This window comes from Haemaphysalis longicornis, unplaced genomic scaffold (genome assembly GCF_048455015.1).
Source record: "Haemaphysalis longicornis isolate Haplotype H1 unplaced genomic scaffold, Haemaphysalis longicornis Haplotype H1 scaffold_8, whole genome shotgun sequence".
Lineage (NCBI taxonomy): Eukaryota > Metazoa > Arthropoda > Arachnida > Ixodida > Ixodidae > Haemaphysalis > Haemaphysalis longicornis.
Genome location: NW_027526445.1, coordinates 47,034,491 through 47,061,391, shown reverse-complemented (window position 1 = coordinate 47,061,391; position 26,901 = coordinate 47,034,491). Strand labels below are relative to the sequence as shown.

General features: G+C 50.6%; 1 protein-coding gene across 2 annotated transcripts in view; it reads left to right on the top strand.

Moving 5' to 3' along the window:
- The first annotated feature begins 4,179 nt into the window (after window positions 1-4,179).
- LOC144149341 (uncharacterized) overlaps window positions 4,180-26,901 on the top strand; it is a 133,900-nt gene continuing 111,178 nt past the window's right edge. The window contains exon 1 of one of the 2 annotated variants that reach the window (XM_077680897.1): window positions 4,180-4,364. Coding sequence is in view for 1 of the 2 variants with exons in the window: in XM_077680896.1 (XP_077537022.1) it covers window positions 4,873-4,912 (40 nt within the window). In the remaining variant the exon portion in view is untranslated. Of the gene's footprint in view, window positions 4,365-4,487; window positions 4,913-26,901 lie in introns of those variants that run through there. The other variant, XM_077680896.1, reaches the window with a different exon arrangement.

Genomic DNA, 26,901 nt, shown 5'->3' with positions numbered 1-26,901 from the left:
TACATGAGGTTCGTCGTTGAAAGGCCGCGAGCCCGCGCTGAATCCAAGGCTCCGTGCGCCGGAACTTGTTGAAGCTCCGTTATCGAGCGGGCCAGCGCAGACTACCACTGTTCGAGGGATATGGGCTGGTGATGGGGTTCAGGTTATGTCTGAACTACCAAGGCTCATTCTAACAGCCATCTGGGGAGACGAGGCAACGGGGAAAAAGTTCCTTGGCGCACTTAAGTCTGCCTACGTGCGCGTTGTTCGATTCACCGGTGGCGGCGACGGGTGCAGGACGGGTTCATGGCTTTGCCTGCACTCCCTACCGGGCAGGTGCAGGAGCGGACGAAAAAAGTGCACTAGTGGTTCCGCCGATATTATGCAGGATGGCGGAAATGGCTTTGCACTGCTGTGACCTGGTCCAGGAGGAGAAGGGGGAATCGAACGCACCCGTTCTCTGAAGTCGATGATGGTGCCTTTCCTTGCCAATCCCCCGAGGGGGGATTGGCAAGGAAAACTATTAACTGTACGCAGTGCCGGATTAGGAAGTTTTGGGGCCCGGGGCTACCTACCTAGCTCTTTGGGGCCCATTGAGTTAATCGTGGGGGCCCTAATGACGATGATGACGAGAATGATGACTGGATTAAGAGGTTGAAATCTTCGAATACCACATGTTACGCTCAGTGATCAGTGAAAAAAATATACATAATTTTAATGGTTTCCGGAAACTGATTTCTTAGTTTCCTTCGTAATATTAGTTAACGGTTATTACTCGATGTGCACGTCAGTATGGTTTATTCGCCAGTCCATCACAAATTCACAATAATCGAAATGCCGCATTGGCATGCATGACAGGGCAAAAAACATGACAGTATTTTTTAAGCCTTGTTATAAGCGCATAAAATGCCACGAAACACATGTATAGTCGCAGCCATTGAACATCGAAATAGCCATACGAATCATGTACATTGACTTCGCTTCTAAATAAACCTTTACATTCAATACATTTAACAAAAGCAGTCACGGCTGACTCAATCACTTGTAACAAAATGGGAACAAAGAACGACTTCCTTCACACTGTATACATTACATGGTAAAAAATGAGACAATCTGGCACTAGGATAAAACACGAACAAGTAGAAAATTTAAAACGGTCCGTTATAGCTTTTCGCACTCGCAAATCCACGTATTGGTTCATAAAAGAAACATTTTTCAGCAGTTCCCTTACGATCGACATGATGGCTAAAGACTTCAATTCTTCTTGCAGATATTATAGCGCAAGCAGTTTTCAATTAAAAACAGTTTTCAAAAAGCAGTGTTCGGTCTCACAGTTTGTTACGAAAATAGATAACCTTAGACGAATAGAAACATCACGATAAACACATTTTTCGTGCTGTCGCATTTTCTGTATAAACGGCAATTCTCCAGGTAGTGAAAAAAAAAATCGTCGAGATCGCACTGATGTGCTTCCAAAACCAGCTACATTGACTGACAAGGTTGTGATCGCTATGAACGTCTTGTCAAGCGCTATACTTCGAAATTTCTGCCAAAGACTGTACGCAGATTTTCGAGCCAGTAAGCCTGTGCTGAAGTTGTCAATTACATTGTATGTCCCTTGGGTTTAAAAAGTACCGAACGTTCTGCGGAAATAAGTCAATTATGCTCGCGCCTGAACCCCTTTTTGTGCCGACACATCCGTTAACAGAAACGTCCGGGTAACAGAAAGACTGCACCGAAACGCCCTCAACCGAAAAGAGCGTAGCGGGGCTTCGGGCTTCTTTTAGTGGGCTCATTCACACCGTCAAGCTGTGTACAAAGCGTTAAACAGCGAAGCTGTTTAGCAATTCGTTGATTCCGGTGTTTCAACACGCTCAGTATAACAGTGCAGAGAGAGAGAGAGAGAGAGAGATAACTTTATTGGGAGAGGCTGGTGATCCTAGGCGTCGGCCAAGAGCCCTTGGGCTCTAGCAGCGTCTTCGGCCAGCTGGACAGCCCAGACTTGATCCGCTGGGTCGTGGCTGAGCAACACGGTCTCCCATTGCTCCGCCCGAGAGATTCTGCGCGCGGGTATAACCGCCTGCGGGCAGGCCCATAGCATATGTGCTAGATCTGCCATTTCTTTACATTTATGGCATTTATCCGAATGTTGCCCTGGATAGCAGTAGCTATACATAACCGGGTTTGGATATGAGCTCGTTTGAAGTAGCCGCCATACGACGGATTGCATAAAAGTGCAAAGAAAAGAAATCACCGGCACCGGCAGGATTCGGGCCTGTGTCTAATAGATCAACGGAGTTAGTCGTCGTGCCCACTCGGCTATGACCGCGAATTAGTCACCCGAGATTCAAACGGCTTACTCACTCGGTTGTGGCTGTGGGGAGAGGAACTACACCACCTGCTTTGATAGAAAAAACGTCGAAAGCCTAGTATAGGATCTCGTGTTTCGTTTGTTGGTTTAAGTCCGATGGTGAACTTAAATTGTTGTGATGGTCGGGAAGGTTAACCTTCACGACCATCACAACAACTGAAGTCCACGACTTGAATGTAGCGTTCAGCCTCGCTACTTTCAAGTTTTACGTATTAGTGTGAGCTTAATTCCTTCGTATTTTTTAGTCCGGGAGGCTTTATCAGAAACGCATGAGCAAAATAAAAAAAAATTGCATTGAAATGAACGCCAGTGCTGTCTACCATAAGGTTCGGGGCTGCGCCGGCTCGTCCCTACAGGTCACGGATTAGTCAGCATATGTGTGGAGTTGTGGTTGAGGCCTCGGCCTGTCAGATTTCTATCCGATGGCCGTGATCTCAACCGATCCCCTCAACTAAGCATGCTCATCGACATTTCTTTTTACAAATAGTCGAGCGGGGCGCGGAGGCAGGGGGCCGCTGGATGATGTGGGACCCGTGGCTGCAGCCCCGACCTTAATCCGGCACTGACTGTACCGATGACGTCCTGCATTGACTGGTATTGACAACGCTGAAGCGCGGGAATTTTTACTGTGGTTCTTATGAGCACTTATGTAACTATTTGTGGCCGTCATAAACTATCAACAAAAGAGGTTTTCTGATCGCCTGCTACCTCATTCGGGCCGTCACGACACTTTCAAAAAAGTTCGAACTCTTTCCGTGCTACGATTCGAACGATTTTGTCTGAACATGATACCGGAGTTCGTTGCCTACAACGAGCTTGGTCGCTTTTAATTGCCCGCTTCACCAGAAGCGAGGACCATAGAGTTTCTTAAGTTATTTGTATGAAACTCTATGGCGAGGACAACTATCTTACCTTGCTGGACTGTAATCCATCGCATCGTTCGCTTCCCTATTCTGTGTCTTTTCTTTTTCGTTTGTTTCACGTGCGCTGCATTGCTGTAAATGATGCCTCGGGAAAACCGATTACCTACACGTCGGCCATTAATTGGAAGCCGAATTAAACCGATTTGGTTGCGCGTTTCGGAATTTTCTTAACCGCTGCAAGCAAGTTGGCGCACTTCCATCAGAATTAGATTTGCGGCTGTTAGCGCACGACATCCCCCCTTCCTCCTCGCCCTCAGTTGTCTCGCTCGACCTTCCACAACGAACCCAAAGGGGCGTTCAGGGCCGCCCCAGTTATCTCTGGCGAAACAACTTGGTAACCTTCCCGCCGGCTTTGTTCTTCTCCGCAACAAGTGTAGCGCGTTGACAGCGGACACGCGTTTGACAGGAAGAGTTGAAGGGGACAGAATCGCTACGGTGACCCCGTGTGCAGCCAAGGGCGATCCCTCACTCTACCGCTTGGCGGCCTAATTGAACGCGCTCGGCGCTTAATTAGTCAAATGAAAGCTAGCTGCGCCTTCCCTTCCTCCTCCGTGACGTCTCGGCGGTGCCCTCGGATGCTTAGCTCTGTTTCCGTTAAGCGCAGCGCTTCTGTCACCGAGCGCGGAGCGATGACGTTTGTCGCGAACGCGCGCCCGGGGGAAGAAGCCGCCCCGTCAAGCACAATTCAACAGCGCGAATTTGGTGGGAGCGACCCGGCTTATTTCAGCCCCCACTTTCGCCCTCGTCGTCATCTCTCTACGCTCCGCAAGTTATCATCGTCTCCACAAGCTAGCGCGATGTTACTCCACGGCTGTCCGTGTGCCGAGAGGGCGAGCGAAGAGGCATGCGAAGGGAAGAGCTACTCTAATGCCACACCCGCCGCGATTGGCTGAGAGCGTGGCCGCTCCGAGTCGGCAGTGGCCATTGGCTGGCGCCAGCGCCGCTGCTTGCGAGAGACGGACCGACGCCTTGGTCGACTCAGGGGGGGGCGAAGGACCCAGCGCCGTCGTGCCGCGGTGTGTCCGCCGTCATCCGACCCTTCTTCCCCTGCGCGTGTCTGTGTGTGTGCCGGGATTTCCGCCGACGGCAACGTAAGTTGTTCAAATCGGACGACTTGGCGGTTCGGGGCGCCTTTAATCTGCCTGCCGGCGATGTGCGCTTTGCCGCCGCGTATCGCGCTACCATTCACGAGGTCCGCGCCGCCACCGCCTCGTCGGAACGAGCAGCGCGAACGGGGAGACCGGTAGCGCCATCTCTGGGCGCCGCTGACAAGTGTCTTTTTTTTGCTTCTCTTCCTTCCTCGTCGCGGGCGAGGGTGGTTCTAGGCCTAAACGAAACGCCACGGTTTCTCTTCCTCCTGTTGGTTGTTCTCGCGCGGCGTACGCTGCGGCTACTGCTACGTTCGAGCCAGCCGAGCTGGCAGCAGCGGGCTTTAGCAGCGGCTAGCGCCGGCAGTAGCCCCGGATTACAGCACACAGAGCGCCGACTAACAACAGTGGAATCCGTCCGTCGAAGGTCCCGGCCTGTGCTCGCGCGTGTGTGCGCGCGTGTGTGTGTGTGCGTGCATGTGCGGTGGTTGCGGCGGCGATTCTTCACTGGATGCTCCTGCGCCCGGGCCGCGGTCAAGAAGCCAGCGCGAGTAAGTTCAGCTCTTGTGCCTCTGTCTCTGGGGGGGAGGTAGCGCGCGATGTGGGTTGTCCCCTGGTCGTGGCACTACGCCTAGCGGCGCCTTCGTCGAGTCGGGCCGGTCGTTCATTGCCCGAGCTCGTCTTCTAGGCCACGCCGCTGCGGCGCGTTTCGGGCGTTCCGCGTCGTCCGACAGCAGCGTCGGCACGCGGCGGCCTCTTCTCCGCCCAGTCCGCTTTTACCTCGTCGCCTAGCGTCCTTCCTGATCGCCTGTTGGTCTCGATTTGGGAGCCGGACATTGCGGCCCGCTCGCCCCGTTTCGCCGCGCGTTGCAGGGCTGTCGTGTCGTCGCCGAGTCAACCTCTTGAAGACGGTGCGCTTCACGGAGTGCGGAGACCAATATTTGACTTCGGATAACATTTGGTTGCTATTAATCAGCCACGCGTACTACGGCCACTCTGGGCGTTTGTCATTTTGTTATCGGTGAGAGAATGGGATGTAGGAACTCTGCCGACAGGCAATGGTTGGCTCAAGAGGTATCGCCTTTAATATTGAGTTTTAATACCCAATGCGTAAAGGAAGTGTTCTAACTGCCGCCACGACAGGTCAGCTTCCGTTGTCGCTTGGAACAACCGCTGTAGCTACGTCATCGGAAGTACAAACCCGGAACTCTGGCACTGCTCAGAGTAGCGTAAGTGCTGGGCGGGATGCAGACAGTTTGGCCGAGTACTGGCTGACCGTCGCAATGTTGCCGAAGACGTCGCGACCCGCGTCCCCGAAAGGAGATGTCCTCCGCGCGTTGGCCTAGAAATGACCCGACGCGCCAGTGTTCCAAGCTGGGCGTATCGGGGACGACGCTTCGCAGCCTGCTTCTTCAGCGGTACCATCCAGGGCGAGATGGAGGCGGTCCGTGTGTTCACTGCGCAGACGGCGTTGTTCTCCCATTCATAACGCCGTCCAAACGAGCCTGGAACGAGCAGCTCGCCCTCATCAAGGCCGTTGCCGATTGGAGGATAGTTCTGTTATCACTACACGATTCGGCTGCTTGCTAGCGGACATCCTTAAAGACACTTTTGTTGGTCGCAACGCGCCTCACTTACCTATCATGGGACAACCGCCTTTTCCTTTGCCCTCCCGCCGTCACAGGGGTTGCTAAGACAAACTACGCCTTTGTTTGATTGCAAATAACTAGCCTTTGCTAACTCACCTAACCAAATCCCAGCCCCGCGGGACGCTTTTTGACCGAAAAAGAGGGAAAAAAAGGGCAAGGAATATTAAACAACTTTCGCGCCACATGACGTCAGCAGTGGCGTGATATGTGAAACTAAGAACTGTCTGCCTATTAGCTGCCCGTTAGAATTCAGGTGAGTTCAAATGTAACTAGAGGCCCCCCACACCAATCGTCCAGTCCTGTTTCTTGGAGGTGGCTTGCGGTCAAATCGCACAAACAATATTCTGTGAAGTTAGAAGGGTGGCTGGCGCGTCCTTACTGCTTCGTCTGCTTTCATTGATGTCCAGCTTAGTTGTTGCAAGTTTGCGTTAAACCTCGCGTAATTGCTATTCGAAGGAGCAGTCTTGTTTTTTTGTTTTTTTTAATAAGCCAAACGTGTACAGCCTCCCAAAATATTTAATAATATAGCGGAAGCGACGACCGATCGGCATGTTAGCGCCTTATCACGGTGTTCACCGGCAAAATGGGCGAGGGTACGCGCACGGGAATGGAACTACAGTAATCCTTCGTTATAACGAAGTCAGTGGGACTGGGACGGCGCAAAATTTCGCTATAAGCGGTATTTCGATATAAGCGACCCCCCGGGAAAAGCTAAAGCAGTTGAGCTTTAATTGCGCTACAACTTCGAGGAATCAAAACACAATGTATTCAGTGAAGCGAAACTTTATTCAGCTGCTATAAAGGCAGTGAGCATTGGCAGTTTCAAGTTCTTGCCGGGTGCGAGCAACCCGTGCTCCCATTTGACCAAGCATTGCATAAGGCTGTGGTCGCCGTCCGTGCATTCAACTTTATTTCGCAGCAGGCGTAGGTTCTCCCGCTTTTGCACCATATTTGGCACATCACGTGGCTCTTCTTCCGCCTGACTGAACGCAGCGGGTGATGCAAGAGGAGCTTTGGAGGAGCGGAGACGTCGAAACTGGCACCAAGACGGCGAAACTGGCAGCAAGAACGGCGAGAACAGTGACTGGCGTCCGTACGCCTCGCAGACTGCAGAGCAGATGAGGAGGGGAAGCCAGTGGCCGCTTTTATAGGGGGCTTTTGGGCATCCCGGAACGTTGCAAGACTTTTGGCGCTGGAAAGCGCCGCAAATGCCGTGGCTGGAGTCTATAAGGTTGTGTTTGTTGAGCTCACAAAGAGATTAACCACTCCTCATTGTGGTTACACAGCGAAATCATGAAAACTGACCTGTTTTGCACTAGGGGCTTTTTCACGATCACTGGGCAATTTTTTCCGAGGTGTGCAGCCCTGACGTTTGCAAAAACAAGAGTTTTTCGGCGCCCCATTCTCGACGGCGCTGATAATTCTACTGTGCTAGTGGCCGTAGAGTGTCCGACCAACGCCTAGGAACAAAATGCAATGACCCTACCGTTTTATACCGTTTGTCTAAAGTCGGATGGCTCGAATCCAGCGTAACCGGCTCGAGAAAATCGCCGGGGAAACATCAGCTGCGTTGACCCGCGATGCTGACAGCATGATTCGCCGCTGAGTCGCCGCCGTTCGTCCACGCCTCCGCTCGCCACTTCGCTCTAAGCGGGTCAAGCTCTTCGTGCGCTTCGAGTAATGCGGCCTAAAATGCATGTGTTTGGTTTGGGACCAGAACAAATTTCGAATAAAGCGATTTCGTTATAACGAGGTATTACTGTATCTGTTGTGGGAGCGTCGTCTGCTCCGCTGTTCTTCTCAGGGCAACACACCCCCTGCTTTTACTATCTTGCAAGGCCGTTTCGCTACCGCCAACACTAGCTAAGCAGCGTGGTGCACAAATTCATTCAGATGCAGTGGTAAGGGAGCGGACATCTCAAGGAAACAGCGTAGCTGACGACACTCATACAGCCTAGGCCCTATGTGCGTGCGCGTACTCCCGCCTATTTCGCTGCTGAACAGCGTGATAAGGCGCTGACATGCCGGTCGGTCCTCGCTCTCGCTATAGAATAAAAAATTGGAAGGCTGTACCTTGTGTCCGTGGACTGTGTTCGCGTACGATTCCAGTGGGGCGGGACCCGCCGCGGTGGCTCAGTGGCTAAGGCGCTGCGCTGCTGAGCACGAGGTCGCGGGTTCGATTCCCGGCCGCGGCGGCCGCTTTTCTGATGAAGGCGAAAAGCAAAAACGCCCGTGTGTACGAGATTTCGGCGCACGATAAAGATCCCCAGGTGGTCAAAATTAATCCGGAGCCCTCCACTACGGCGCGCCTCATCGCCTGCGTTGCGTCGGCGCGTTAAACCCTACAATCAATCAATCCAGTGGGGCGGGCTAATCTGGGACCTTTTGGAGCGGGAACGCGAACACGGGCTATCGAAAACTGCGCGCCACTCTCGTGACGTCACTGGTAGTGTCGCTGCTCAGTTGCGCGGCTCGAGGCTGTCGCGGCCGAGATATTGTTGATCTGTCATTCCCGGAAGTGAAATTGAACTTCCGGTTTTACACGCAGCACGGGCAGCTGGGGCTGTGAGACTCGCGGGGGTGGAGGAGCACTGCTGAACATTCTCGGCTGTAGACGTCTTTGGGCCGTTATAGCACCGTGGATGGGTCTGGACTGTGCTGCGCATGCGCAGTGAGATTATTCGTTCGAGCGCGCCAGTTGCATGGCCCGCTGATAAAATGGCTGCCCCCCAGCCCTCATTGAAGAGGACCTTGCCCGGCGTTTTTGATATCTCGGCTGGCGCGGTGGGTTCATCATCACCACCAGCCTGTCTACGCCCACTGCAGGGCAAAGGCCCCTCCCATTAATCTCCAATTACTTCGGTGCTGTGCTAACTGCGGCCAACTTATCCCCGCAAACTTCTTGATCTCATCTGCCCACCTAACACTCTGCCGCCCCCTGCAACATTTGCCTTCTCCGGGCATCCACTGTTACCCTTAACGACCAACGGTTATCTTGCCTTCGCATCACATGCCCTGCCCACGTCCATTTCTTCTTGATTTCTACTGATATGTCCTTAACACGCGTTTGTTCCCTTACCCACTCGGCTCTCTTGTCCCGTAATGTTACACCTATCATCTTCCACTCCATTGCTCGCTGAGTCGTCCTCAATTTAAGCTGAACCCTCTTAGTGAGCCTCCAAGTTTCTGCCCCGTAGATGAGTACCGGTAAGTACCGGCGGGTTCAGGGAGACAGAAAGAGTGGAACGGAGAAGCGCCTCGCTCGCACGCGATTTCGTCGCCCGGGAAACGCGCGCAATGAAAAATTACACTTCTGGACACGGCCGCAATTCATTTTCGGTTATAACCGTGGCTCTCAACCACGAATGTGCCCCGTTCGGGCTCACTAGTAAACGACGGGTCCGAGTTGAACTACCTCGGTGCGTGTCCTAGAGCGAAACAGAGCGAGAGAATAGTCTTTAATGATACTGGTGAGGTTAGCCTGGCCAAGGCGCCTAGCTTGCTACACCAGATGTGTGAAAAAATGAAATAGGTGAGGAGATGATGATGATGATGACTGTGATGAAGATGATGCGCTCGTTAATAGAGTCCTGTTTGAAGAGTCTGATCAAGTCCTGTGCTTCGCAGGAAAGACAATAAAGCTTTTGTCGCTCGAGATGCTCGTTTAGAGTTCGACCAAGGTCCTAGCACGTCACTTGGAGTTAGTTCTCTAGAAAGCGGAATTCTAGCTGCTCTATACCGCGTACACTCACATAGTACGTGGTTCAAGTCCTCGCGCACGTCACAAAGAGTGCACAAAGTTGCTGCCGCTGCTAAAGCGTTCCTCGTTCTTATTCAGTGACCGCCTTTGCGGTCCACTTTTAGCATGGTGCGTGTCATATTGTCACACACTTTCCTCCTGTAGATCAAAGTAACCCAAACACATATATGGGCTGCCTTTCGTGTTTGGCGTTTACACCTACATGGCGTGCTACGCAAAAAGCCAACGTTGGACGTTCGCGGAGCAATTGAAAAAAAGCGAACGTAAACGTCGTGCAGGGAAGCCACGTATTTGCACACCGCCAGGGTGTAGCAAAATAATGGCGGACAGGAGAGTGGGAGTTTCTCGGGAGGGTTTTGCGGACACCCTTTTGAGAGTTATACCTGTGACACACGGCAACGCTAGATCTCCTTTAAACTAAACCCCGGTTTCCATGATTAGGAGTGGCGCTCCTGACACACAACCACCCCCGATCTCCGCTATGTAGTTCCTGTAACTGACACATCATTAAAGTAGCGCCAGCAGTTCTGTGAAAAAAGCATGCACAATTACAAAAATACGCTGCGGCTAATACATCTTCTTTATTTTTTCAAGGAGAAACCGTGCGTTTTATTGTTGTTTAGAAAAAATAAATGGGTAATATCACATATTTGTATTAAACAGCAACAATAGAGTGCTCTTTTTAGCCTATGTTCCGTGCCTAATCTGGCAACAGTGGGCAGATGTTTACAAAAATGCGTTACGATTGGGCTTGTTTGGGGCAATTTAATTTCATTGCAATTTTAACAATTTATGAGAGTATTATGAAATCGCACTTGGTCTCAATAAGTTCTCAGAAGCTTAGGACTTGCAAGCGCCTGCTTACCAGGCTGCGCCGCTAGCTTCTTTTCGTCCGCGAAAGGAGATAATCGAACTCCTCTTACGGGAAATGCCCGCTGCGGTGAAGGAGATTCTCCTTTGTCGTGTGTCACCGAGGCGAACGCCGTTTCGGTAGCAGTCCTTTTAGGCTCCCGTGTGTCAGGGGTATAATAACGCTCATCGGGGGGTGAAGGGTCAGACGAAATACTATTTCGCTCGGTTTGAAAGAAGCGGCCCTTGGTGACCCACGTAGCTCTGTTTCCGCCGCGAGGGACGTTCTTTACCCAACAGAGCGCGGGAAATACCGAATAATTGTCGAGGGAGAGAGAGGTCGTCCTGAGGAAGTTCTCTAGCCAGCTACTCTGCGTTGGCAGGGGGCGAGGCCGAATTTAGCGCTACAGTGACGTAATACGGGCACGAGTGACGTCATATGGGTCAGCGATACGAGCAGCTATCAGTGTGCTATCTGCACCTTCGCATTCAGGTGATCATGATCGAACGGAACTGGGGGGACCCAGTCATGTTTCCCTGGCAGCCCAGCAGCCAATCAGACGAGCATGCTTGTGACGTCATAGTGAAATCGCCGGAAAGTGGCTGGGAGTCGCCACAGCTTCATCTGTTCTCTTTATTATCTCCCTTATTTGTTCGAAGTTTGTGGTAGAATTGGTGTAATTGCTATCGGGACAGAGTAGTCTCTTTAGAGAACCATATTTTGTCTTTCGTGGTATGTTTTGGTGGGGCATATCCACCGATTAATCGCGAACAGTTCAGTTCTCAGTCCCTGTTCCAAAGCTTGGGTGTCGGCTTAAACCACAAAAATCGAATTTCAGGTCGAGGGAACCAACGTGAGTCGTGGCTTTCGATTGGTGGCCTTTGTTTTAAAAGTACAATCGACGCTGTCAAAAGTAGTGGAGGAACCATTTACGCATTGTTAAAGCTTCGAGCACTCAGCTAATCGGTGGGGCTCCGACAACTTTCTTTACTTCCATTGACAGCCGCATGGAGATTCGCAGTGTTGCAAGCTGTCGACAATTCGCCAGCGATTAAACAAATGTGTTGGTATTCGAAGCCACATTTTTTATCTCCGAAGTAACAATCACCACAGGTTGGCCAATGCAAACGCTTCAATCTCGTAACGGCCGAGGCTCTGTTAAAAAGAAAACAAAAAACATCCCCGTGAAAGAGAATATCGGCGTTTCTCTTAGCGTAAAAATGAAAGATAAATGCAGGAAAATTAACTGTTCCTTTTTGAATGGCACATGAAAGGGTGACTTCTGTTCTCGCATCGTTTTAACGGATCGGCCCTTTCATAGCTCGCTAAAGCCTTTGTGGGGCGGGAAACAAAGGTATGTTCGCAGCGAAATTTTCGAATGAAGGGCGCATTAGTCTCCGCCGTTGTCGCCTCTCGTGGCCGGAATTGATGACGCCAGGCGTGACAGGGGGGGCCTCGACGCTCGCCGGCCGACTCTATACTACACGGCGTTGTTCGGGCGTGGAACTGCTGCTGGCTTCATGTATTAGTAGGCCTATTAGTGGAACTTTATGGTGTCCGCCGCTCGCTCCCGTTCGTTACGAGGTGTATGCGGGCCAAGTTGTTGCCACTCCGCGAAATAAAGTAATCCCAACTTGCACCGCCGGGGAACCGCTACATGGTGCTGCGGATGTTCAGCGCAGAAATTTGGGCTAGTTGGTGATGCGACTTCGACATGGTAAAAGGCGCTACAAAACGGGGACAAGAAAGATACAGTTGCACGGAACGAGTTCCGTGTAACTGTAACAGAGTGGTGAGCTGGGCAAGTTGGTATGGCGTCATTATGGGCAACAGCGCGAAAAAGGACGTGGGCGAAGGGAACGGACAGGACGAGCGCTGACTCACAACTAGTTTATTCACGGGGTGCGCGCGGAAAATTAACGTTTACAACAGAGAGAGAGAGAGAGAGAGAGAGAGAGAGAGAGAGAGAGAGAGAGAGAGAGAGAGAGAGAGAGAGAGAGAGAGAGAGAGAGAGAGAGAGAGAACGGGGCGCTCAAATCAAATACACTCCCTCGTACCCCCTCCTTCACACAGTCAGCACTTAAAACCCTAACGTGAAACTCATGAAGAATGAACAAAAAGCCACACCCGGGCCGATAAGTGGGATACAAAACGTCGGAACATCGAGATTGACGGCACGTGCTAACTAAGTACGCATATTCTGTCACACAGCGCTATCAACGTTTGGATGACACAATCAGCTTCCAATTTCATGATGTGAAACGCTTCGATAAATTCTCGGCCTGTCTGCGTGGCGTGTCTGGAAAGAACGGTTGTTTCCTTTAGCAAAGGATAGTAGCCACATCGCGGCAGTGGTCTGCTAGCCGGGAGTAGGTGGTCGCTTTTAGCCACCTTCTTTGCTCACCTAGGCGAGTATTGACGCATCGACCACTCTGACCCACGTAGCCCTTGCCACAAGACAGAGGAAGCCGATAAAGTATACCCGTCTTGCACGGGACAAACCTTGGTTTGTGTTGCGCACCACAGCTACCTCTGTGCGTTTGCCCTCTGCGCACTTGAGCACACATCTTGGCGACCTTTTGTGGCGCCGAAAAAAGCCATGTCGTGATAATGAAACGTCGTTCAGTCCGGCGTTGAAATAGAACCAGAGGCAGGTCTGCCCAGGCCGCCTAGGGCTTATTTCAGTGGCAGGCTGGCAGTCAGCCGAAACCAGAGAAAGCCGCGAAGAAAGCACGCAAAAGAAAACCGACGTGCGAAGTTTCTGTGCATAATGCGTAGAAAGTACACGCATCCTAGAATTCGGTTGTATAGTGGGAAATGTGTTTAAATTTCTGTTCCCTAACGTTTAGACATCGAATTTAGAGGAAAAGCGTCGGATTAATTCAATGCTGGTGGGAGGACGTAATACTACTTTTTTCCAGTTCTTCATCGGACTATTCTAAAAAAAAATTCGGGCACTTGGATCTGCTTACGTCGGACTAATCTAAAAAAAAAAATTCGGACACTTGGATCTGCTTACGTGGTTTGAAGGCGAAAGCTGGCGATAATTGAAAACTTCGCCGCATCGTGTTTGCTGCTTTCTTCGCTTTCGTTTCTTCGTCGCGCAATAATTCGGCAGCCAGACGGGGGGCCATTCACGCGGCACGGCTCTCCTTCGCGGACACCTGTTCTACGCACGTACCGTCGCGTTCATCTGTCACGGGGCGCGCAGAGGCGAAATCTCTTTCCGTTATGTCGTGGCGAGGATTGGCTCAGCGGTTAGCGCACCTGCCTGGCGCTGTAGCGACCCGGACTAAAACTTCACACCATCAACACAAATGTGTCAAATCCGAGGTCTGACGAAATCTCGTCTGGTCGGGTAAGAGACGCATAACTAAAAACTTGTGGCCGCCGACGAAAGGAAGGAAGACGTTTCGGCTTCTCAGTTAACAATATGGATGCCGAGACGTCTTTCTTGCCATTTTAATAAATCTTTGGTCGGCGACCACAAGTTTTTACACTTTGAAAACAAGTGTGTTTTTGTACAACAACCACGGTCATTTTTCGCTTTTGATGAAGCACCTAATGCTTTCGCCGTAAGCATTTCTTGATTATCGTTACGCGGTCGGGAGGAAAGGCCGTACCTGCCGCGGTGGCTCAGTGGCTAAGGCGTTGCGCTGCTGAGCACGAGGTCGCGGGTTCGATTCCCGGCCGCGGCGGCCGCTTCTCTGATGGAGGCGAAAAGCAAGAACGCCCGTGTGTACGAGATTTAGTCGCACGTTAAAGATCCCCTGCAGCCTGCAGGTGGTCAAAATTAACCCGGAGCCCTCCACTACGGCGCGCCTCATCGCCTGCGTTGCGTCGGTGCGTTAAACCCTACAATCAATCAATAAGGAAATGCCGTGGACGCGTGCGCGAACTGGAATACCTGACGGGAGACAACGTGCCTGTTACCCCGTGATGGAAACGTAGCCAGCGCACGTCCGAACACTTAGAACACTCGATTCGCCAATTTTCACCCTTGGACACACTTTGAGCTCAGTGCCTCCGAATGCACTGCCATGGTGACTGTTTTTACAGCGGCCGCCGATTCTTATACTGCCTGCGTACGTTTTAGGTGCGCATTTTAGGAGCGGTCCTGCTATTGAGTGCAAGTGGTGTGCCGCGACTGTATGGGCGAAGTCATTAAAACCATGAACGGCTTGCGGTTTGATGGCGCGGCAGCGTCGTAAAGCAGCTCCAAACGCGATCATTAAGGCCGCGTGACTGGAACCTCAACGGACCGTTCTGTCGAAGGCGCGCGTCGTATGTATCAAATATATGTACGCAGCTTTTTAGCTTTTTCCCCGTGATGTCTGGTGCTGTCTTATTACCGTAGAGAAAAGAAAACGCTGCTTTTATTTTCAACCACCCCGTTGTCTCTTTTTACGGGACGGAGAAAATGGATGCAAAACACGGTACGCTGTTTCAGTTTTATGAATCATGTACCGAGTACCTTGCCTCGTTCCTTTAATTTTTTTTGTCTCATTCTGTTTAATTGGGCGGCAGACTCCGGGAAAACCTTGGCCTCTTACTGTTTCCACACTTGAGATCAAAGGTTTGACGAAATCTCATCTGGTCGGGTAAAGGGTTAATAGTTAAAAACTTGCGATCACCTACCAATCGTTTATTAAAAGCGTAAAAAAAGAGACGTTTCGGCTTCGGTACGGAAGCCAAAACGTTCCGTTTTTACGCTTTTAATAAACCTTTGGTCGGTGACCGCAAGTTTTTCGCTGTTTCCACATTTCCAGGCTTACGAGGGCACCTTGATGATTCCAAGCGGTTCGTTTCAAATCGCTGGGTTATTCGTGAACGTTGATCGAGCGTAGCGAAAAGTTACGTCATTTCCGCTACTGTTGCGTGTCGCTTTTCGCATGTGATGTACTCGAGAAATTTCGAAGTTTTCAGGCTAACCTGTTTTCATATGTTAGATACTAAGGTTTTGGGGGGCATAAAATTCAAACATTATGGGTAGTACATAAAACAGCAGAAACAGTGGTTAGTGATACGAAGTGGAATATAGCTTGAGTGGCCAAGGTCACCCGGACGACGACCGGCAAGCGTTTCATATCAGAGACGATAAGTGACGGTCAACGGGAACCGGTGAAACTAGCTTATATCCGCGTTAAGCGCACACACGGGTCCAAAAAGGTGTATTTGTGGCGAAACACGTTGCAGCCAGCGGTTCTATCAAGAGTTTCCAACCCAGAAGAAAACGAACGAATCGCGAGTAGGCGGAGTTAAACTCGAAAGCGGCCGTTCCTCCTAAGGAATTACCGCCGTACACATACGTGGTTTATAGTAAAAAAACGGAAGGGGCAGAAACGACCCATGTAACGCAAAAGGGGATGGAGAAGTGGTATGGACGTCGGCTTCATAACGTCGATTCCGACTATGGACGTCGATTCCGACTAGAGTCACTGAATAAGCTAGCTGAAGAGTACGTACCGCCACCTCCTGCACCCGGAAGCGTCTGGGCGCCATTTTGTTTCTGGCTTGCAGTGTTGCCGTCTCTCCCAACGAAACCGCCGCTGGTTGCGACGGGAAGAGTGCGACCGGCCGCTCTATAGTTAGTGTCCTAGCAGCAGAGAGGGGTGATAGGCGCCCAGAAATAAAATGGCTGCGCCCATATGTAAAGAAATGTCACGTGGTGCCGACCGACCAATGAAAATCCTGGCGGCAAATAACAACGAGGCAAAAGAGTGCCGATACTCGGAAAGCCTTTATTGAGTGACGCTAATTCCGACCAGGAGAACCGTTTTTTTTTTTTTTTTTTTTTTTTTGAGCCGCTTACTGCGCCCTTGTGGAAACCCATCATCATCATCATCATGTATCCTTCCATTGGGCAAAGTAGACTTTCCTGCAGTGCGTTCTCGCGTACGGTCGCCATCAGTGAGGCAAGGAAAGCTTCGCTTTAAAAAAGGTGTACGAGACTGAAGAAGCACTCGGAGAGTAGAAGAAATAGCAGCAAAACGGCAGCTTCGCCGACACCAGGGTGTCGAACCCGGACGGAACCCGAGCTAGAAACCAGAATTGTAGCCTGCCCGTTATACTGTCAGCACGTCAAACAAGAGCAGGAACTGAACCGGAGAGAAATAACTTGCCGCTTCGCGACCACGCTTTTTTGCAGAAACGATAGCATACCCAGCTTTCTCGCTCAAAATTCCAACCTCTCAGGAACCTAGCAAAACCACTTTAGGAAAGTGATATTTGGCATAAAGCCAGAAGTCAACGTGCAGATGAAAACACCAAAAGAACTTTCCAGGTTTCTGAATATTTTTTGTGTAATTCGCTGTCAAATCTTACTCGCCATGCATTTCTATGGGATAGTTTTCATGGCTCAGGAACCTAGTCGCGAAACGTGCGCGACTTGAAACTGTGCACAAAGCAAGCATTCCCCCCAAATATTAGCTACATGTGCAAAAGAACTTTTCATTTCCCTAAAAAAAATTGCAGAGTAATCCCTGTTGAAAGGACTGCCATGAGCGGGAAAGCTGCACATGGTATTTGGTGCCTCCCTGTTTCTCGTACCGTCAACCTTGTAATCACTCGCGCATTTTTTACACGTCAGCGTCCTTTCACGATGGATCGGGATTTATTACGCTATTACAACGTCCGAAATTCGCCAATTACGCATTTCTGTGCAGACGTTTGCGTCGTAACACTCGGTATAAATGCTCACGCATTAAAAGCGGGAAATATAACCGAACGAAACTGACTCCCCCGATTTGGCAGTTGGTAGCTAAACCTGGCCGCTATGCATGGTCCGTCGCAGGAAGCATGAAAAAAATACAGAAAGCCGAAGTTTAAGTTAATAAACAGAAGTGTATCTAATTTAGCGCCATCAAGCGATGTACTCAAAAAGCAAATATATAAAATAAAAGCCGAAAATTAACTTGCGAAATCACAAAGGTCGATCTCATCCGGCGGCCTCACGTGATAAACACAAAGGACGACAGCAGAGAAGACGCTGTCTGGGTTTGCGCGTTTCTTCAATGCCACGAAGCACGCGTAAGCTCGCTGAAACGGAGCGGCGTCGTAAGAGTGCTTACGCATTTGTAGACAATTCTCGGAATTTCCCTTGTACATTTCCCCTCTTCTCATCAATCACGAGAATGTCAACGCTCCGTTCGCGGTCACCACACGGGGGAAAAGCGTGCCGCCGGTTTCGTAAGAGAAATATCGCGCTCCGAGCAGAATGCAGCTGGTAGATTAATAATCGGCTTTGCCATTTGAAGGCACGTCTCTTCTCCGACGAGTCTTGTCCCCGTCCAGGAGCCAGCCGGCCGGAAGCTGGCTGCACTGCGCGTGCGCGAATGCATACACCCTAAAAAGTACGCGCTTGCTTGAGAAAAAAAGGCGCGCACTTCGAAAATGGTGGGCGAGACAGCTGACGAAGGAAAAGTTCGTTCACCTGGTTTTCCAAAATGATACACGTGGGGACCTAGCAGGAGTAGTTAATATAGAGTTATAGCAGACCGGAGAACCGGTCCCGATACGGTACCCGATACATCGGCGCATGCGCACCAGTTTTTTCCGACACTGCGCACGCGCAGTAGCGCCGGTCGCCTACCGGACACCGTACGGGGACCGGTTCTCCGGTCTGCTATAACTCTCTAATGCTCTCCTCCTTCGCTGCCTCTAGCCGTCGAAGAACCACGAAGCCGAAACAGCGGTGACGCTCTGTGGACATTCCTGCGTTTGTCGACCCTTTTTCGTAAGCGGACCTGTCTTCATTATGGAGCTAGCGTGGCCTGTGGTGCCTCTCACGTTCTTGTTTTCGGGACCCTTACAGAGTAAAAGTTTGTGTTTTTCAAGGAAGTTGAGTCAGAAAGATAGGTGAAACGGGAAAAGAAAAGAAAAACAAACGTTAGCGCTTGGCCTGCCGATTTTCTCCTTTTGAAATACAGTAGACTCTCCATAAACGGAACTTCAAGGGACCGAAAAAATTAGTTACGTTTAACAGGAGTTTCGTTTACTGGGATAGATGTGTAAAAGGGAAAATTTATGTGCGTACACACTCTTAATACCATTTCATGGAACTCTAAGCACTAGGAGGTGAATGTAGCTGATAGTATTTTCAGAAAGCAAGAAAACTAGAAGAGGTTTGGGCGCAGCATTCACAAAGTTGATTTGGCAACAATGCGTCGCTGAGCACTACAAAATGCATCAATTATTTTTGTTTGAGTCCGTGCAACTGCATCTTCACGGAGGCCAGAGGCCTTAACTTCGCGAGTTCTTCGGAGTTACCGAATTGAGAAGACAGCAACGCGGTAATGAAGCGGGAACAGCACCACGATGGCAAGAACGAGGCGGCAGGAACTGAGTCCTGCAATCTCGGCGTCTTGAATCGAGAACGAACGACTGGAACAAGAACTGCGATGTTGCATTCGTTGTGCCAACACGGCTGACCACTAACGAGGCGATGCTTTCGAGGCAAACGAGGCCAAAAAAAACGTGGAGGAAGAAAAAACAAAACAAAATTGAAACAGCCGGAACCGTAAAAAGCTGATTCTCTCGCTAATTGGGTTTCACAAAACGTTTCATTTCTGGTTCCGTTTACACGGTGACGCGAAAATTTTAGTTCCGATTGCCGAGAGTTTTTCTAAGCTAGCTGAACACAAAACCAACCAACTTACGGGCTACTGTTCCGTGTAAGCGGCAATTCCGTTTAAGCGATTTCCATTAATCGAGTTTCTACTGTATTTTTGAGACCTATAGACCTTTTTAACTTCCTCGTCCTGGGAGCAACCATTTTCGCAGTGGGCTGTGCTAGCGGATCTATGATTGCCGCAGTCGACAGGATGATCTTACTGCGCATGCGCACGACAGCCCAGAGCATGGCCTAATCGTATTGCAGATTAACGGATGAAATGGTCTATAGCTTGCAGGCGCTACGCATTTCATCTTTGAAGAGAAGGCGTGCACGAGCTCTTCGCTAGACGGGCGCTGCGCGTATACGCTCTTCCCGTCATCCTTCCTGGGCTTTCGCCTGCTGTATGGCTGCTTTGCTTTCGACGATGCAGATTCGCCGACTAGCTCGACCTGCAGTTCAGCTACCATTGCAGTTGCGCTCGTCTTGATCTTTCATCTCTTCGTCCCCGTCTGCGCAAACTTATTGTTCCTTCGTACGTCATGAACTAACTAGCCAGCAATCAAGTCCTGCTACCATTCTTCGTTCCGGAGTGGACATGGTTCTGTTGTCGACAAATTGAAAAGGCCCCTCCCATAAGATACCCCTATACCTGCTGCGTGTAGCGGTATAGTTTTCTCTAGCGTCACTAAATAAAGGCTTTTTGAGTATCGGCACTCTTTTCTCACATTGTTATGGGCCGCCAGGATTTTCATTGGTCGGTCGGCGCCACGTGATGTTTGTTTACATACTGGCGCAGCCATTTTGTTTCTGGGCGCCCCTCCCTCCCTCCCTCCCTCCCTCCCTCCCTCCCTCCCTCCCTCTCTCTATCTCACTCACTCACTCACTCACTCACCCACTCACTCACTCACTCACTCACACAGAGAGAGAGAAAGAGAGAGACAGACAGACAGACAGACAGACAGAGACACAGACAGAACCACACAGACAGAGCGTGGGGAGAGATGGCAACACTGCAAGCCAGAAACAAAATGGCCCCCAGACGCTTCTGCGTGCACTCTTTAAGCGTAGCTTATTTAGTGACGCAATTTTCTCCTTTCAGTTGTTCAGGCTGAACAGAGGCGTTCACACGCACGGATTCGTCGCCGATGAGTCTCTCAAAAGGCGCGTTGGGGGATCAGAGCACTGGCTCGGCGTGAAATGAAGCTCTAAATAAATTTAAATAAACGGCGTGTAACAAAAAAACGGGCGTCCAACCTGCATCCGGTGGCTGCGAGCAAATTATCCTAGGCGATCGAACAATCTAATTGATAGCTGCAGCGTCTATGCTTTTGCCGTGAGGATTTTCTCCCCTTCGTATGCAATGCCTGACTTCAAAAAAATCCACCGCCGCCTAGCTGTAACGTGCGCGCAGGAGGAGACGTGCCGGATTAACTCTGCGGTGGTTCGTCTGCCGGCGTGATGCGCGTTTCTGTAAGCCGAGAAAATAATCGGACAAAGGCGCGGATGGGAAATGGCGGGACGGATAATCGGCTCTACTTCAGAGGCAGCTCGCGCGAAAGGGTGCTTATTGAGTCGGAGCGAAGGGCTGATTGGTTCGAATAATTGCATCGAGATAACTTTGAGAACGGTGCAAAGAGCGCGATTTCGGAAGGCTTTTCTAGGCTGTACAAGTTGACGAGCGCGTTTGGTGCCCCGTTTGAGCGTAAGAGGGAAACCCGATAATTCTTTCTGAGCTCTACGAGTTTTCCTGCTAAAAAAAAAGACAGCTGTTTCGTATACGGCGCACGCGCGTTTTAAAAACGATAGTCTTGGGCTACTTAAACCCAGAATCTTTGGTCTGTCTGTATGTCTGTCTGTGACTCGATTCAGCCACCCGGCCAAAGTGAAACGAAGTCTGCGCAATGGTCTTATATATACACAGCCAAATCTAAACGCCTAAGTCAGGTGTAAATTTTCATACTGGTCAAAATTGTTGAACAAGTACAGACATTGCGCAAATATGAGACAGAAAATTAATACACAAGAAATATTTACAGTGTTACTTCATAAAAAAAATCATCGATGCTTGATTTTTGCTAAATGAAATACTAAAAATCGAGTGCAAAAAAAAAAAAAAAAAGATAGCATTGTCGCCTGCTGTCGCCCGCGCCGCTATAGCTTCTGGCGCCATTTTAAGAAATCAACCGGCAACAGTTACGAAAGGTTCCACTACATAGGTTCCGCGTTATGCTTGGAACGCACGTGGACTAGGGCAACGCGGTTCTATAAACGTTGAAGTAGGGCGCCTCGATTCACGCGTGTCTCCGCCGTACGGCAGCGCTGGCATCGAGGCACCCGGCCTTGAGGAGTGGAACGCGGTAAATTTAAACTGACTTGAGCTAGCCTTTGACGCGTTTACCTTGGGGGGAGCGCGATGCAAGAGGAACAACATGAGAGGTGAGCGGGAAAGCGAAGGGAGGCATTTACTTGCCAAGTGTCGACATTTGCAACGAGAGGAGCAGATATGCGGCCAATTTTTTTTTTTTTTTCACCTCGTTATCAATTTGTACTTACTGAACGCGTATACAACGCTTGCGGAGTGTTACCCTAGTTGGTTTAGTTGAAATGAAACTCGACAAGTACGAAATGATTAAGCCACCCGTATTTCAAGCGAACAAGTTTGCTTTCACACCGTGATCGGTCGTAAAAAAAAAAGGATTTGCCGGTTTCTCAACGCCTTTCTGACATTCAAAAATTACAAGGACTCTCAAGCACTGCTTATCGTGCATCGATTGCGACAGCTAGACTGCAGTGTGGTACACGTTGCTCTAAAACAGGAACGAAAGCTCGTTCCTCGTTCCTTCCCAATTTTGAAACGAGTTCCCATTACAAGTTCCTTTACGGAGAAAAGAACGCGTTCCAGTTCCGCTTCCAACATTGGAACGCGTCGTTACATTAACGTTACATTTCATTTTTAAAAACTAAAATACGGTGTCGGATAATACTGAGGCGAAATAAAGTGAGAAAATTAAAACTCACATCGAACTACGTATGTTATACCAATATTAACACCGCCGGCAGCAGATTATCTGGAGATCAAAAGAATCCAGAGAAACGCTCCTAGAATAATTTTTTTAAAGGAGCACCGGACTAACTTCAGACATTTCTTTCCGCGCCCCTGCATGATATACAAAGTTCACATAAAAAACTGCTTAAATGATCTCAGCTATATAACATATCTAACTCACGAGGGTCTCCTCGTTCACTCGTTCGGTCAACTGATCGGTCTCGTCTCAAGCTTCCCTATATCGACTTTCTAGCTCTCGTTCTGACTGTCCAAGAACGCCAAACACTTCGGTTTTATTACACAAAAACCACTCCTAGTGGACCTAGTAACTAACGCACACTGGGCCGCTGATTGGCAAGGTAAACAAAACCCAAAGATTTGTACACAAACAATCACAGAATCCACACTCTTTCCCACTTCCAGGTATTCATCAAAGCACAAGTATAAAGCCCGTTCTACATGGAGCGAATTTCGCCTGCGAATCCGCTGGAACGAACATTCGCACTTGCGAAGTTCGCAATGCCTGGAATTGTCGTTACATGGGGCCTGCGAACGCCGCGATTTTCGCATTTCAGATGCGCCTTGTTTGCAGACTGAATTAAGTTTGCCACCAGCAAAGGTTGTGATTTTAACAAGGGTGTTTTTATTTTGCTTTCTTGGCAAGTTGTTTCTGCCTGGTTTGCGGTAAATATAAGTTTATTTGCGGTTTTATATAAGAATTGCCAATTCTTTATTAATATTCGCACACACAGTAGAGAAGACAAACGTTTTGGTGTGCCCGCGCTTTTGTCGCGCTCATACAAGCAACGCCATCTGGTTTCCAAGCGTGCAAGTGGTGCCGAGCTCTGCTCCTATTGGCCGCAGGTCCGGCCCCTCTACGCCGCACACGCCGCGCCAGCGGCGTTTGCTCGACCGCTTCAAATGTTTGGCACTTTGCCGCAGCAACGAAAAAAGGTGGTTTTGCCGCACGAGCGGCGCCGCATCAGCGAATTCGCAGGCGAAATCGCTCCATGTAGTACGGGCTTAACACAGGTTAAAACCGACCAACTTAAGCAACTCTGAACGCTGGCCGTCGACCTTCGGGCGGCCTCTCTCATGTGTTGTCCATACGGCGCGCGTCGAAATTAGACCAACAATGACGAAATTCCTGTCCTTTGTCTACACGACGGCGATACAAAAGGACCTGGCACTCCCGTCGACCCATTCCCGCCAGATCGGCGATAGACCGCGCCGTGACGAACTGCGCTCGTACTCTGCACCTTCGAGCAGTACAACATCCCGAGATACTGTGATCTTTCGAATGAACTCACAGGGTGCGCACCTCCCCCGACAACAACGCACCCGCGCCTTGCGTACACTAATGCGGTAATTACCCCTGGCAATAATAGAGAGTTTTAGCAGTACGTATGCTCCGTTCGTTACGTTCGTTACGTTGCTACCGGGTTCACCGGGACCCGACTGCGCATGCGCCATTTGTTCCGTACGCGGCCGGCGTCTCTCCCGGCGCTCTGCTTCCGTGTTACCGTATCCGGAGCCCGCAACCGGCTTGCTCGGGTGTTGGAAACTTTAGGCTTAGCGTCCTGGCGAATATTTGATCGCCCCTATCTGTGCAACTGCGAATGACACTCCATAACACAACGTTTCACCTCACTATCATCCCTTTCTCGCATGTGAAACTTTATTTGAGCTACAACTGCCGTGAGCGATCGGGGACCGAGACATCTGCGTAGCCTGTTTCGATGCTTCCGCGCAGGTATCGCCATCTCTCGGGCGCTCGCCGCACCGCGCGCCGCGGCGTCCACGGCCGGTCATCGCGGCAGATATATCTGATCGCCGCTTTTAAAATAAGCCCCGAGAACAATCCTTAGCACAATTTTTCACCACACTAACACCTACTTTCTCGCAGGTGGAACTTCGTTTTAGTGATCAGACTGATTCGGAAGAGCAGCGACAAGCGGTTGCTACCGTGGTCTGCGCTGGTTCGAGCCGCTGAGTGTGCCGAGCTGGCAGGCGCGACCGGCGTGTGCGCGGACTGTTTCCGATGCAGAAAACGCTTCACGGTTGCCTGCTTTATCCATTTCTTGCGTACAAACGCGCGGAATCTACGAGTTCAGCTCAGCGATCGTCGTAGTTGACCATGGAGCAAAAACAGTGGGCGGAGCGGCGCCGACGAGGCATCGCACACCCGCATCGGGCCATGTGTTTCAAATTCACGCGTACGACTAGTCCTGGTGACAGTCGTAACGATCAGTCGCATACGAATCGCGTGTACCAATCGTACATGTGTCTAGCGCTTCAATCAGGCAAGGCCAAGGCCATTCCTCGGCGTGAACGGCGCGGCCATGTCGTCACCTGCGCTCGCTCTGGTGCCGTCGCCGCCACCGCAGCCCCTGCCTCACAATGCGTCCGGCCGAGCGCGATTTATTTTAGATTTGCAATGCTTTAGGAGAAACTGCGTTCTTTATTTACGTATTTTTAGCGTGTGGATTTTTGCAACAACTCGGCTAATCAGCCGTCACACGGAACGAACGGTACGACGCTACGGAGTGCTAAAACACGTTTTCCGTCTCACTACACGGAAAGAGCCCGGTACGTGCGCGCGCATGCGCAGTCGGGTCCCGGTAAACCCGGTAGCAACGTAACGAACGGAACGGCCGGAGCATACGTACTGCTAAAACTCTCTAATATACAGATACGGTCGTGTCACAAGGCACCTGCGGCGCCGCTCGAGCGACAACCTTTCCCCGACAGGGAACAATTCTATCGGCCAGACGCGCATCCTGGCCTCCCCAGACAAACTATGAAAGGTGAAAAGAATTATCGTGGCTGCCCTATTCAATACCCCCCGAACGCCGCCGCGTAAGCTAAACCGGCATGAAAGCTAGCTCAAGCTGCGGCCCGCGGCGTGGTTATTCTTCGACCTTGACCTTCGAGGAAGCCCGTTCCGCTGTAGGGCGGACATAGAAAGAGAAACACAGTAGCGACTTGTGGATTTTTGTACTCGAGCCTTGGCACCAAAAACCGCCAAATCCTAGCGATGTAACGTTTGCAGAAGACCCGCCGCGGTGGCTCAGTGGCTAAGGCGTTGCGCTGCTCAGCATGAGGTCGCGGGTTCGATTCCCGGCCGCGGCGGCCGCTTTTCTGATGGAGGCGAAAAGCAAAAACGCCCGTGTGTACGAGATTTCGGCGCACGTTAAAGATCCCCAGGTAGTCAAAATTAATCCGGAGCCCTCCACTACGGCGCGCCTCATCGCCTGCGTTGTAGCGTCGGTGCGTTCAACCCCACAATCAATCAATCAATCAACGTTTGCAGAAGGAACGCCGTTCCTGCCGTTCCTTTATAAGCCTATCCAGTTACCCTTACAGTTCCACCACCCTTAATGGAACGGTGGCGTTCCTCCGTTCCTCCAAAAAGGAACTAGTTACAGGAACGCCGTTCATTGGAACGCCGTTCCGTACAACAGTGCTCGACTGTCGGATTGCCGAAGGTGTCCCGGTGTCGTTATTATCGTCATCCTTGGTCCTTCTGCATCCTTTTCTTCGTGTCTCGGTTTCCCGGGCTCGGGACATAGCCGCGTTCGCATCGCCAAGCAAGGAGGGCGCTCTATAGTAGCGGACGTTGATTGATTTTAAAGTTTAACGCTCTGAAGCCTACACCTGCAGGGAATGCGGCGCGCCGTATCCTCCTGCTTAATTTGCTATCCCGTCCGGGGGATCTTCGGCGTGCTCGGGAATCTCGACACACTGGCGCTTTCGCTTTCCTCCATCAAAAAAAAAAAAAAAAAAAAAAAAACAGCCCCCGCGGCTGGGATCGAGCCCGCGTCCTCGGGCTCAGCAGCGCAACGCCTTGGCCACTGAAACGGCCGTTGCCAACTCCCCTAATGACAGCTTCTGTTGCTAGCCTGCTCAAATTACTCACGTAGGCATCACTACATGCGCATCGTCTCGTATAAATACGAGACGATGCGCGCTCATTTACCTGCGCATTGCGAAGGTTGCAGGCGTGTCACTCCTTCGAAAAAAAATGCAGACCTTTGTTTGAGTAGATTCGAATTCTCGGCAGGAGTGACAATACAGTGGCGCGGGAGCTCTTGGAAGCGTTTTATACAAAGAAGAAAGGGGACAAGTGCGTCAGCGATACATCGGTGACTTTGCGCGCCACCGAGTTTGAGTTTTTGAAAACGTCACTTCGATTGTGTCCATCGGTTTGATGCTTTCCATTTAGCGTATCCCCGTGCGCATGCTTCCATGATAAACGTATAAATACGAGACGATGCTTCAATAAAATGTTAGTTGCAAGTGAGCGCTTGTCCCGTCGTTCTTCTTTAGTGTCATTGCCCAAGTCGCGCTCTAGTTTTCAATCATCACTACGCGTCTCCGTTACGCACCCTTCCACCTCAAAAGTCGCAGCACATTCAAAAGTCGCGTTTTATTTTCCCAATTTCATCTTCAACTCAGTTGCCCTTGCCTTGACCGCATTATAATGGCACGCACGCAGCTTGCCCGCGCGCGTATCCCAAGCATGTAGCCAGGAGTTTTTCTTTCCCCAATGTCCGAAGGCAAGAAAAAAAAACCCTTTGCGCCCCTACCGTTTCCCTCTCGCGCGCGGCGAACGAGAATG